The 14,814-nt window shown below is 34.6% G+C and overlaps 1 protein-coding gene across 1 annotated transcript in view; it reads left to right on the forward strand.

Moving 5' to 3' along the window:
- Positions 1-8,884: 8,884 nt before the first annotated feature.
- Positions 8,885-14,814, forward strand: part of LOC107600746 (NT-3 growth factor receptor-like) — a 79,814-nt gene continuing 73,884 nt past the window's right edge. Inside the window, exon 1 of the mRNA XM_016292703.1 lies at positions 8,885-9,261. Coding sequence (XP_016148189.1) covers positions 9,014-9,261 — 248 coding nt within the window. The 5' untranslated portion in view covers positions 8,885-9,013. The remainder of the gene's footprint in view (positions 9,262-14,814) is intronic.

Below are 14,814 nucleotides of genomic sequence, written 5' to 3' on the forward strand. Positions count from 1 at the left end.
CAAGTATGAATATTTTTAATGAATTCTTGAATTTTAATTTAACAAAATGTAAATTATAAATATTCTATAAATATAAAAAGAAAAAAAAATGTTTTTTAAGTGTTCGATACAGCTGAGAAAGTCAAAACATTTTGAGGCGAAGGGGTAGTAGATGTTACATGTGTAGCTATTTTTCATGTTATGTTAATTTTATACTAGTCAATAATTCATCTTACATTATCTCTCTGAAGAATATAGAATTTATGTCTTTTAAATAATTTATGGGACATCGATTTGAATCTAATTTGTGTAAAATGCCACATAACAAACAATACTTGCAACACATTGTCTGCTTGTTCAGTCAGCATTCAAATTACAGTTAAACTAACATCAAATCATTAAAGGTCTCAATTATTAAAAGGTGAAGTCTTTGTTAGCTTTATGCCATGCAATTTTCCAAATCCATTAGATGTTGATAAAAGAACATATTGCTGCCTTTTTATCTGAGGCTTAAAATCTGGAGCCATTAAGATCCGAAAGATTGATTAGATAACCTCTCAGTCCAGAGAAGATGGAAATTTAAAATGACAGCCAGTCCTCAAACAGGGGATTAGGAGGATAATGTGTAAGCTGTAAGACTGCTACATTAAATACAGAGGAAATAATATATGGCAGCATTTATGTTCACAGAAAGACAAAGGCTGTATATATGTCTTATGATCAGCAGGGGTCTTACAGGTAGAAACTAAAAGGCAGGAGGGGAATTATCTTTCTTTGAAGATGCTAAAAGCAGTTAACATTCAGATGTGAAAGAGGATTTAAAATCTTCGAGAATGTTGTGCTTGAATAGCTTGAATGTTGTGCTTTGAATGGCTTAAATCAGTTTAATTGATTATATAATATTTAAGAAAGACAGTCTTATTTTACATTGCAAGTACATTTTCTATCTATCTATCTATCTATCTATCTATCTATCTATCTATCTATCTATCTATCTATCTATCTATCTATCTATCTATCTATCTATCAATCAATCAATCAATCAATCAACCAATCAATCAATCTATCTATCTATCTAAAGAAGACAAGTATGAGTATTTTTAATGAATTCTTGAATTTTAATTTAACAAAATGTAAATTATAAATATTCTATAAATATAAAAAGAAAAAAAAATGTTTTTTAAGTGTTCGATACAGCTGAGAAAGTCAAAACATTTTGAGGCGAAGGGGTAGTAGATGTTACATGTGTAGCTATTTTTCATGTTATGTTAATTTTATACTAGTCAATAATTCATCTTACATTATCTCTCTGAAGAATATAGAATTTATGTCTTTTAAATAATTTATGGGACATCGATTTGAATCTAATTTGTGTAAAATGCCACATAACAAACAATACTTGCAACACATTGTCTGCTTGTTCAGTCAGCATTCAAATTACAGTTAAACTAACATCAAATCATTAAAGGTCTCAATTATTAAAAGGTGAAGTCTTTGTTAGCTTTATGCCATGCAATTTTCCAAATCCATTAGATGTTGATAAAAGAACATATTGCTGCCTTTTTATCTGAGGCTTAAAATCTGGAGCCATTAAGATCCGAAAGATTGATTAGATAACCTCTCAGTCCAGAGAAGATGGAAATTTAAAATGACAGCCAGTCCTCAAACAGGGGATTAGGAGGATAATGTGTAAGCTGTAAGACTGCTACATTAAATACAGAGGAAATAATATATGGCAGCATTTATGTTCACAGAAAGACAAAGGCTGTATATATGTCTTATGATCAGCAGGGGTCTTACAGGTAGAAACTAAAAGGCAGGAGGGGAATTATCTTTCTTTGAAGATGCTAAAAGCAGTTAACATTCAGATGTGAAAGAGGATTTAAAATCTTTGAGAATGTTGTGCTTGAATAGCTTGAATGTTGTGCTTTGAATGGCTTAAATCAGTTTAATTGATTATATAATATTTAAGAAAGACAGTCTTATTTTACATTGCAAGTACATTTTCTATCTATCTATCTATCTATCTATCTATCTATCTATCTATCTATCTATCTATCTATCTATCTATCAATCAATCAATCAATCAATCAACCAATCAATCAATCTATCTATCTATCTAAAGAAGATTTCAAATTTTTAATAGTATAAAAGGTTGGCCAAATAGCTGTACTGTACACAGCATAACCAACCCGATCTCATGAAAGTGTGTATAAATAGTACGTCAAATAAAAACTCGTGGTATTGATACGCAAAAATGGACTTTGGCGTGTATATGCGCAATTGGTAGGATTAGGGTTGTGGGGTAGATGCCTATCATATGCACACCAACAAATTTTGTATCATATGCACGCGAAAACTGCGTATTATGTGCACGCCAAACACGTGCGTATCATATGCACGCCAAAGTCCATTTTTGCATATCACCACGAGTTTTTGTTTTTATTTGGCATAGTATTTATACACATTTTCATGACACCAGGCTCGCATAACACTAATTTCTCATTTACGCTCTAGTACATCATATTACTTTTCTGAGGGTTTTCTTTGAGCAGGACTCTCATAAGCATCACTAAAATATTTTCATAAACGAAGGCACTCACTGCTCTTGGCATCCTGTTAGGGGGAATTTTGTCCTGAAACAACTGTAAACAAACTGCAATTAAATATCCTAAATTGGACTGAATTCTGGGCTGAAATGTGCTGTTAAGTCATTGCTGTATGGTTCATTAGACAAGTGCAGTACTTAAAGAATTAAATTACAGCTAAATGTGGGCTAGTTTTGGCTATGTTCACACCTCAAGCTCCTAATTACAATTTTCTCCTTTGTTTGCTTGTGAAGTCATTCACAGGACATCGTAAAAAAATGAAAAACCCAAAATGAAATTTTTTTGTTTGCTTCGTTTGTCTTCGGAACACAATTTAAGATATTTTGCATGAAAACCGGGAGGCTTGTGACTGTCCCGTTGACTGCCAAGTAAATTACACTGTCAAGGTCCATAAAAGTATGAAAGACATCATCAGAATAGTCCATCTGCCATCAGTGGTTCAACCGTAATGTTATGAAGCAACGAGAATACTTTTTGTACGTGAAGAAAACAAAAATAACGACTTTATTCAACAATTTGTCTCCTCTGTGTCTCTCCGCATCACTGTAGCGCCATTTTGGAGAATATCCGCTGAAAGTAAACTGCGTATGCTATTCTGTGTCGAACGATCCTGTTTGGAACGACATGGGGGTTAGTGATTAATGACAAAATTTTCATTTTGGGGTGGCGTATCCCTTTAAATGTTACTCATATAGGACAGACACACTCCAGACACACCAACCTGCATAAAACACCCTCCTCTGGTATGTTCATTATACCAACAAATTTAATGATGATATTATATTTTTCCTTATTTGCATTAACATTTATCTTGTCGCTTTCTACAGTCACTGTTCAAAGAAAGTGTCACAACTTAATGTACAATCAATATAAACAATTACATGTCAAAAACAAAAAGTGGATCCCATTGCAAGAAACAAAAATAATCCACGTCCAGGCACTGGACAAAATATAAAAAGCCTTTACTGTAAGACAGGGCTACATGTTAAAAAACACCAACGCGTATCAGCCCAAACAGGCCTTCATCAGGGACAACACCCACTTTTTGTTTTTGACATTTTGTTCCCTCTCTGGAGCACCCATAGTCTCGCTCGTGAGTACCTGACGCACCCCTGGTCAAGACTTTTTTCTTTGATTATAAACAAATCAAATACTTTATATATTCAGCTCATCCACGTCCAGGCACTGGACAAAATATAAAAAGCCTTTACTGTAAGACAGGGCTACATGTTAAAAAACACCAACGCGTATCAGCCCAAACAGGCCTTCATCAGGGTCAACACCCACTTTTTGTTTTTGACATTTTGTTCCCTCTCTGGAGCACCCATAGTCTCGCTCGTGAGTACCTGACGCACCCCTGGTCAAGACTTTTTTCTTTGATTATAAACAAATCAAATACTTTATATATTCAGCTCATTATTATTTTATGATATAGAGGGTAAATCAAGCATGCAATAATGGCCAATGTAAAGCCACATCCATGTTGTGAGCTTTAAATAAGCAGCTTTTATGCACAATTGAGCATCTAAAATCGCATGAAGAAATATAAAACAAAGTCCTGTTGGGTTGTTTTGTCAAAACTTCAATGTACGTGAACTTGAGAAACAATTAATTATCTTTCTTGTTGTGTTGTGATAGATAGATAGATAGATAGATAGATAGATCCACACAAGAAGGTAGCCTAAGTCATACAGGTTTGAACAGCATTTTAAAGGTCCCATATTGCACACCTTTCTGGAGTTTTATTTTAGGTTTTGATGTCCTTAAGAATATATATTTGTGGTATAAGTACCAAAAACCATCTCAATATATTTTTTACAGCTCCTCTCTCAGGAGCTCTGCTGAGAACGGGCCTGTCTAATTAATATTCACGAGCCTCTCTTCTGATTGGCCTGTTGTTTTCTGAGTGATGCACGGCCAGGCCAACCACAGGTAACTAGGGTCAGCCGACGTCACAGCGCTAGCTGGAGGCAGCAAAACAAAGGGGAAACTGGAGGCGGCCCATTCAAACCAGCGCAGATTCAGCTATATAAGGAGCTTAAATTATCATCTTGTTGTGATGTTGGGTGCCAGAATCGATGTAATACAGCCTCAAATTAGAAATTTGATCGCATATCTGCTGCCACTGCCAGACAAAAAAACCGAAGACAGCTGTGGTTAAACGCGATAAAACGAGCAGACTGGACAGAAACGATCGTCAAAAATGCTCGCGTTTGCAGCGCACACTTCTTATCAGAAAAGGTTCAATAAAGTATTCTTTTGTTGTTATGGGCGCGTCTACAGATTTCTTGCCATATGTCTATGTTTCTTGCATCTCACGACTATGTCGTGTATCAAATAATGTTTATGTGCATGTGTATAAAACAACAAACTGACGATTTATATATAATCTTTAAGCAGGCTGTGTGCATTTTACTGTGGACTGACTGTTGTGAAACTTATAGTTAAATAGCCCCTAGACCTCAGTAATCGTGAAAAAAGCCAGGAAATTTCAGTTTTGACAATATGTTGGACCAACAATCCGCAAACCAAAATACTGTGCTTTGTACTTGGCTACTTTATTAACTCCATAAACTGGATGCCTTATAAGCCAAAGACTTTTAATAAGCATTGCTTATAGTACGTGGACATGGCAACCCATCAAAAGCGCGCTTTGCAAAGCAGTCTTCCAAACATAATCAAACCACGACGATTCTGTCAACGGCGTTTAAATGTATGATGTCTAGCGCTGAAAAAAATCTGTTCACACTGTAAAAGTTGTGTAATGCATTTCAGCCTTTAGATGAAATCGTCTTTGGTCGTTCAAAAATAGCGGACACCAAACGCGCGATGGGTACCAGGTGTCAATCATCGCAATTTCGAGAGTGAGTTCTGTTCCATTCACACACAAAACAATAATTTAGGGGTTTCACTCCCGTATTTAAATACAGTTGTCACTCATGAAACTTTACAGTGTGTATGTGGCCTGTAAGTGGTGGGATGCTATGATATGCTGACAGGCTTTAAAGTTGAAGTGAAAGTGAGCCCTTGTTTCAGCAGTTGGTTTGACAGCTCTTCATAATTACCCTCGGGCACTCTGTCGCCTCAGGTGTGGCTCAAAATAACCTGAAGTAGCCTACTTACACACACTACGCAGTCTCCTATTTATTCCTCATCAGCAATAATGCTGTACATGATGCGTGAACCTCTGCCATTCACTAGAAACCCTTGTTAAGGTGATCACAATATTGCAGTAACCAATATGAACCACAATAATTCATTTCAGCTTTAAAAAAAATCCTAAATATAGTCAGTTTAAATGACACTGTAACCAAACATTTTCACCCCTTTTGAATGGTTCAAAATAATATCAGCTTATTGTTGTCAGGCCATAATAACAAAGGTATCTTTATTATTAAGCTATACCATGTGAATTGGAGAGTTGATGATTAATAATTAAGTGAATTCAGACTATACATTTTTTTACCAGAATGTGCGTTCACTAGGAATCGAACCCACAACCTTTTGCGTTGGTAACGCAATGCTCTACCACTGAACCAAGTACTCATACGTAGCTTAATTAATGTCACAAAGACAAGGTCACATCTCAGCTCAAAATCTTGCATAAAGAAGATAAATCTGAATGAATCTAAGTTTTATTGATTGGTTTATTGATTGATTGATTGCATGGCATTGCAACATTATTTTTTTATGACATTTAAGCACATTTCCCCCCAAATTCTTGTTACTGCAGTGATTTTTTTATTCTTTTTTTTCCTCAGTGGTGATTCTCATTAGTTTCTCTTTACTGTAATATGTTAACTCTTACTTTATTACAGGAAAAGTACTTAAATACAATTATTTAATGAAAAATAAATGAAAGAATCAAGTTATATTTATTTATTTATTTATTGTATTATATAATGAGAACTGGGGCAGCATATGCTCAACTGACATTAAAATTGTTTTTTTATGCTACAGATTTTAGATATTTATTCTAGTATTATTTATTTGATTGCATTTAGTACTAAGTATTTATGCATTGTGATATATAATATAATATAATATAATATAATATAATATAATATAATATAATATAATATAATACACCCCAAATCAACAATAAATCAATTGACTACTGGTCGCACTCGCAGCTGCAGAAGCCTGTTTTCCAGAATACAAAAACGTCTTCGTGTAGAGTGTACTTCAGTTGCTTGTGAGGCTTATTTTTGTACCTGGTTGTTTTTGCACTGATTGCTCTGAATTACTTCTTGGAAGGCAGTGCTTAAAAGATGTAATGATCAGGGCGAGAGGGTCACTGATGGTCTTGCCTGTCCTTTTCCGGGATTTTAACAATAAAGAGCAGGCCACAACCAGTGATTACCTGCTGAACAGGTGATGTGTTTTGGTCAAGTTTTCAGACCAGCATCAGCGGGGTGTGGATGGATTCGGTGGTGTAAAAACAAGCCATCAAGGCTTTTAAAGGGACAGTTCACCCAAAAATGAAAATTCTTTCATCATTTACTTCCTCTCAAATTGTTTCAAACCTGTATGTATGAACACAAAAGAAGATATTCTGAAGAATGTTGGTAACTAAACAGTTGCTGGTCCCCATTGACTTCCTATAGTATTTTTCTATACTGTGGAAGTCAATGGGGACCAACAACTAGAAAAAGAAGAAGAAGAAGAAAAAAAAATCGATGTCAACAAGCTGTAACTTAAAATGCAAGACCATACTGACCACACCATTCAGTGAATGAGCTCTCAGCTGTGAAAGCAAATTTTAGTGGGTCAAGTACTGCAATACTCGGAGGGCAACCCAGAATACATTGCCATAACTGTTTATATGAAAATGTGCATGAAGGGTAGACTTTACACTAGTTGTATTTCACTGATGTCATTATGCATTTTATAAAAAGCCTCTCTGGGGTTTAAAATGTATTAAAATATGCATTTTCCTTATCGACTTGTTTGTCTTGCTTGCTGTGTGTTTAAATATAGTCTGAGTAAACGAGGAAAAACCAAATAATGTTACAATTAGCCCTGGTCTCCTCTCTTAGCTCATAGAAAACAATTAGCACTCATCTTGCATACATTGACACATGCTTAATAGGATGTGTTGAACATTATGTATTAAACAAATGTATTTTAATGAATTATTTTGATGTACCCTATGACTTCATTATAAATAATGAGCTTGTAGGCTGTATGAAATTTCAAGATGTCACTACAGATAATAGCAACCAGAAGCTATTTATACCTGATCTGACTATTACAGTGACTTTTGCTGATGTAACTCAATGAAATCAGAACGATACAGTCACATGTGAATAAAGACTGTTAATTTGTATGCAAGCTACGACACAAAGCACATTTTTAGGTTAAAGGACAACAATTTGGACAGTAATTCAGACTCTTAATCTATAAAAAATTATCAAAAAATATGTTCACATTAATGCACTGAAAGCCTGGGTAAACGGAGTAAACCTTTAGGGGTTTGGCTTACTCCTTGCTTAGTAAAGTAAGGTAAGTGGTCCGCTGGTCTATTAAAGGCTTTTCTGCAAAATGTAAGAAAACAAAATTCATGAAACAGCAAAAATGTAAATGGTAATGTACAACAACAAAAAAACATTGTTTTTGGCTGACAGGTATTGTAATTAATTTTATATTTGCAAAATATATTGAACACAACATCCTGACAAAATACCCTTTTCTTGAGAACACACTTGAATTTGCAGTTTGCATTTATGAATTTCTGAGTTTTGGATTTGCAGTTTGGATCTCGTTAGAATATATGTCAGAGTTTTATGAATTCTATAAAATAATGATGGTATTTTAATTTTACTTTGAAGGTGTCTGAAACCAAAATAGGCTATATAAGGAAAACAAGACAACTAGCCCCAGTTTTCCCTACTCGACAAATCAATTCCCAGTACAGTATGCGTGCTAAAACCATGACACAAAGTCACCGACAGATATCGAATCACTAATGAAACTGGAATAAACGAGAGTCGTTTTATAGATATTAATATATATATATATATATATATATATACAGTGTTTACCACAGGATTTTGTGAGACTGTGGTGGGTAGTCCTTGATCCCTCTAGGGTAAGAAAATTTGGAACATTTTAAAGTTAAATTCATAAATCTGGTGCACTTTGAGAGTTCAAAATTAAGAGCTCCAATACAATACTCCAGTTTGCAAAGTAAAAGAAAAAAGCTGGTGAATGTACTTGTTCTTGAAATTTAAAGGAGACTCAACCTGTTCTTTTGATAAGGCGACCAGATCACGATTCCAACCTCATATGATGTTCCCACTCGCGCGCACTCTTATGTAGCCAAGGCGTTTAGACATTTAACACTCATATCTTCATTAGCGATCTTCAACATCACCATCCTCATCAGCCCTGGAAGACGTCGAGTCGTTTTGGACCCTAAAGTCATGGATGTATGGTTCTGTTCAGCGGTTCCAGTGTTTACCTGGAGGCTTCTCTTTCTTTCAAGCATCTTCCAGGGTTATTGGAGCTCCATGCTCGATTGTCCACTAACATGCAGCTGTTCGCCCATTGAGATCTATTGCAATAAGTCCGACAGTGGAAATTTCTTCCCTTTACTTGCTCTACAAGATCCGGCGAGCAATGGCAGTAACAATAATGACATTGAAGAGCTCTTCAGGAACATCACGTCCATGTAAGTGGGCTTCTATGCGTCTCTCTCCTACTGCGCAAAATGTTGATATATATATATATATTTCGCCGCTACTTCTTCATATAGTCAAACTTGGGTTCTATATCAAATGTGCACTGTTATATCAACTTTTATGTTGCATATTATGCATTGAAAAACTATTTCGATGATTTAGACATTTGCAATCTCAGTAAAGACACCAAATAATGTTTTACCCCCCCTCCGTTTTATTTAAGAACGTTTTAGCATATTACCAAACATTGAGGATATCGATGATGCTAATGCCGTTTTGCTGGTGCCAATTTTATGTCGTGCTTCTGCATTCATTAATGATCAAAGCGTGCAAGAACCTGTTTGCGTTCTCATTGATTTAATCAATGCAGCCAAGTTTGTTTTTGAATGAAATTATTGAATGAAACCTCCTTAAGGAAATGCTCATTTTGAAATGACTGCAAGCTTACACATTGGAATTAGTAGCCTATTGTCCACTCCACCCTTATTGCTCGAAATGGATAGTTTGTAGGTGTTCATTAACAGGTCTAAACATAAATCCGTTACATTTATATTATAGAAGTGATTGCAGTGATAATGTAACGCCGGTAATAATGGATGATTTGAAGTGAGCAGCTGTGCACCAACAGGTTACAGATATTTCTTTCATTCAGCACTCTGGACAGCTCCTGCAAACTGGGTGATTAAATTTACAGTCTTGATCTGTTATAAAACTTACATATTCATATAAAATATGAGAGTGATCTACCTGTTTTTCTTGCTGTCAGTCTATGTTTCCATCTGTCTGTTAGTCCATTTCATGGCTGGCTGTATATGCTATGACAGTGTTTTTTTTTAGTGAACACATGATTTATTTAGTTGCTGGCTCAGGAAATGGAGGGTATCCGTCAAAGTTTCAGTTTTTCAGGCAAAGTGTCTGTCCTTCGTGTTATATATATATATATATATATATATATATATATATACTGTATATTGCAAATATATCTTTTGCAATGGCGTCTTTTGCAATAGCGTTTTAAACTTATGACTTACTACAAGCACATCATCAAGTTTGTATGAGGCCGTTTTTGTGTTAAGTAGGTCAGGACTGCCATTTGAGAGTTAAGAAGAACATCAGGGTTTGGCTTTTTACTAGGAAGAAGCATAGCCTAACTATAATGGCACTGACCCTGTCTCTTCCCTGCAGCCCCTGATATCCATGCAGTGCTGGATCCAAGTTGTCCTTTAAAGGAAATGTTTTGCTCAAATTTGTTTGTCTCTCTTGTAATGGCTATAGTAGGGATTTTTGTTGGGGAAGCTGATTGTAGATCAGTGTAAGCAGGCTACTCTGAGCCATCTGCAGGGGCCCCTCTTTTACTGAGGAATATAAATGAAGCACCTTCTGAGGCAACAATCAAAAGATGCATTGATAACCTGTGGGAGCAGAGGAGGTTCAAAAAGGAAGTGCTTGAGATCTAGAAACGAGGCTCGGGTTGAGCTGTTTGAGCTTTTGAAGTTTGTTTTTAAGGTGATTGTATTTTAATTAGCTTATGATGAATCATGGAGACAAACGATAGTTGTGTTCGACATACTGTACAGTAGAGAGAGAGAAACTGCCAGAGAAGGCAGTCTATACACCAGTTTTCTTCCAAATTTCATATATAAATAAAATCTTAAAATCAACTTGCTATGAATTAAATCAGATCAAAAATCAAGAAGTTTATAAAATTACTTATAATTTTATTGCCAGCAACCAGCCCCCCCACCCCCCTCCCCCAAAAGTAACTAAATAAATTAAACAAAAATAAAGAAAATCTAATTCTCATTATTGTAATGCAAATGTATATATGAATGTGTATTTATCAAGGCAATATGTATTTATATAATATGGTAAAAAATAATAAAAACAACAAAAAATATATTACTGTCTCTTACAGTAATGAGAATCTAATGAGAATCACAGCTGAGAATAATGATAATTACAACAAAAAACCCTCAAATGTAAAACATCCAGACACATTATGGCAATGAGAATTTTGAGGTAAATGTGGTCAATTCCCATGAACAATGTCAAATGCAAAAAAAATCAGAATGGTCCTAAAAACAGGCTTAATTTGCTTTATGCAAAATGTGATTTATTTTACTTTTTATTTTAATATTACAGTTAAATGTGACTGTCCCCCCCTCCCCCAAAAGTAACTAAATAAATTAAACAAAAATAAAGAAAATCTTATTCTCATTATTGTAATGCAAATGTATATATGAATGTGTATTTATCAAGGCAATATGTATTTATATAATATGGTAAAAATAATAAAAACAACAAAAAATATATTACTGTCTCTTACAGTAATGAGAATCTAATGAGAATCACAGCTGAGAATAATGATAATTACAACAAAAAACCCTCAAATGTAAAACATCCAGACACATTATGGCAATGAGAATTTTGAGGTAAATGTGGTCAATTCCCATGAACAATGTCAAATGCAAAAAAAATCAGAATGGTCCTAAAAACAGGCTTAATTTGCTTTATGCAAAATGTGATTTATTTTACTTTTTATTTTAATATTACAGTTAAATGTGACTGTCCATGATTTGACTGTACCAATTTTTACTTGAACACTAAAATGGTCATGGCTCCTTGTTTAAAAAGTAATAATACACGTACAATAGCATGGGCTATTCCATCCATTCATGTTAAATGAATGAAAGTGAATGAATAAGATCCACGGCCATCATTTGTCATAATTATTGTGCTAGATTATGAGGTTTGAGCTCATTTCTCCATCCTAGCTTGGTCTCTGAACATGGACGTTCACTAAATGGGTGATGGGAAAGACTTTAGGAGATGATAACAATGCCTTGGTGGTCTATAGAAACAGTGAGGATTTGTTTTTGACCAGATCTTATAGCTCTCGTGAAGTCTGCTTTTTCTATTATAATCAGCAAATGTATCCCACAATGTAATGTAATAAAGAGTTGATTTACCCTGCTGTTTCTTTAAATGGAAATGTGCCCATGTCAAGCTCTGTCTGTGTGTTAATGGTGAGGTTTCTAGGTCAAAATGAGCACTATTCTTTATAATTAGAGAGCCTTCCGATAGCTAAAGTTCATCTGAATGAGCTGCAGTGCTTAATGCAGCATAATGCATAATTATGTTGTATGATATGGATATAGAGAGCAGAAAGAAACTAGATCCAGAGCTTCTGTTCAATTTGAGCCAGTTTAAACTGACATAACATTTTATTTGATCTAGCACCAATTCTTGAGCCAAAACATGCCATCATTTTTACTTGTCATTAGTTTTGAAAATGGCAATATTTTTACTTTAAAACCCTCACTGTAATGAAAATCAAGTTTTCAATATTGTTTAATATCTAGTGTTTTTTATATGCTTAAAGACAAACCATGTGCAAATTCATTAGTCAACACCATTTTTTCCTTAAAACTGCGGTGCACCAAAGGCAGTCTCAGAATTTGAAAACAGCCCCGTTTCCTGTTGTAACAAACATGTGACCAATTCCATCTACTTGCAGTTTGGGGCTTTTCATATCATTAGCAAAGTGCTTCTACCTAAAGATGTTGATTTTTCAAAGAACGGGAACATGGTTTGTGAACATTAGCAACACATATTAGCTGTTTGTCATAGTCAAGCTAAAGGCTAATGATAACAATACCATTACGTGTCTGCCTGTATAATTCACTCTTCCTCTTCATCTATGAAATCAGTTTCTGGTTCAAACCTATTTGGAAGAATTAAGCCAATACTGGCATTTGCCATTGTGTAGCGTTTACTATTTCAGTTAACCGATTGAAAATGGATCTGGTAGTCCAAGTTGGGGACTAACTTGCATATTCATGACCCATTGTTTACTAAATGCAGTAATATTCAAGGAATTTTAATGGAACATGCATTAAAATATGTCAATTTGATAGTCAAAGATGAGTTTTAAGGAATAAAATTAGTGACTGCAGGGGGACTTTAAAAATTAATTAGAGATAAAATGAATTGTTCTTAACACAAATGTTTCATTTAATTTTCTCTAAAGAAACAGTTTTAAATAATTTCCATCATAGTTTCCCTTCTATGTCCTGTTTTGTCCCACGTCTCAAGAATCAGTGCAAGATGAGGGTAGAGAGTAAAAAAACATGACAATTTTCAAATTAAATTAGCAAAATATCTAATTAAAAAGATCACATCATGAAAAAATAATAGCTGTAGGAAATAAAATGGGAGGCACACATCTCACATTAGTGATTTTTACCCTTGGTGTCTGTTTCTCAAGGCGGTAAAAAACAAATCTACATACAGTATAGTTTAATGGCTGCAGCAACAGTATGACAGCAGAGCGACGCCACAATGACACTCTTTTCCACGCTGCACAGACTTAGTCTGCCACCACAAGACTCGACTTTCAAGATGACATTATTTCACCATGAAATATTGAACACTTTGAATCCATGAACAAAATTCCTTTGATCCTCCTTTTCTAGGTCACGTAAAATCCTACATGCCACAAATTCCTTACCAACACAACTATTTTTAGATCCAATTTAATTAACATTTTCTCTCCTTGAATTTCCTAATTCCTCCTAATTTGTGCACACTATGCTAGTAATGATTGCAATTTAAGCTAATAGGGCAAAGATCTAGGCTGCGAAGTTTTGGATGCGGTCCACAAGACTGTATATTACAAAATGCATCACGGTCCTACCTGCTGCATAACATGCTTGAATAGATTTCAGCTGCCGTTTGACAGAACCTCAGACATATAGGTTCACATAATATCATGAAATGAAATCTGTCAGACATTCACGCATGCCTTCTTTCCTTCAAGAATATAAGCTGAGTAGATATGGAGATTGAAATTTAAATATGCCAGGAAGATTTTAAATGGAAAATGTCCTATCCTATTAAAAGTATGTACGGTTCTTGTCATGTGTGAGATTCTCCAAGGGCTTGGAATATGTGAGAAATAAATGTATGAAAGTGTCTCAGAATCCGACTTGACATATATTACATGAAAAGACTGCTGTCACTAACACTGTTTTTGACTTTATATTAAACGTCTCTGTTATTATAATCCAGCTTCAGGCACCGTACTTACATGACTTGTCTCTGTTATGCATCTGTATACTGACTGTGTTTTACAACCCGTTCACTGCCAACCTTTAAGGCAGCATCCTAAATATAATAGAACCTTGTGAGTGACTAATTTGAAACACTTTACAAAACCAGCAACTCATACAAATAGCTCTCCTCACACAAAGACTCACAAGTGATTGTATAAAAAAACTATTTTTAGATCAGAACATTTTATTAGTATTTGAAAACCGAAATATAGAATATATTGTAATTCTCTCTCTCTCTCTCTCTCTCTCTCTCTCTCTCTCTCTTAGCTCTCCTCACACAAAGACTCACAAGTGATTGTATAAAAAAACTATTTTTAGATCAGAACATTTTATTAGTATTTGAAAACCGAAATATAGAATATATTGTAATTCTCTCTCTCTCTATATATACAGTATATATATATATATATATATATATATATATATATA

This window comes from Sinocyclocheilus grahami, unplaced genomic scaffold, assembly GCF_001515645.1.
Source record: "Sinocyclocheilus grahami isolate Dianchi unplaced genomic scaffold, SAMN03320097.WGS_v1.1 scaffold290.1, whole genome shotgun sequence".
Taxonomy (NCBI): domain Eukaryota; kingdom Metazoa; phylum Chordata; class Actinopteri; order Cypriniformes; family Cyprinidae; genus Sinocyclocheilus; species Sinocyclocheilus grahami.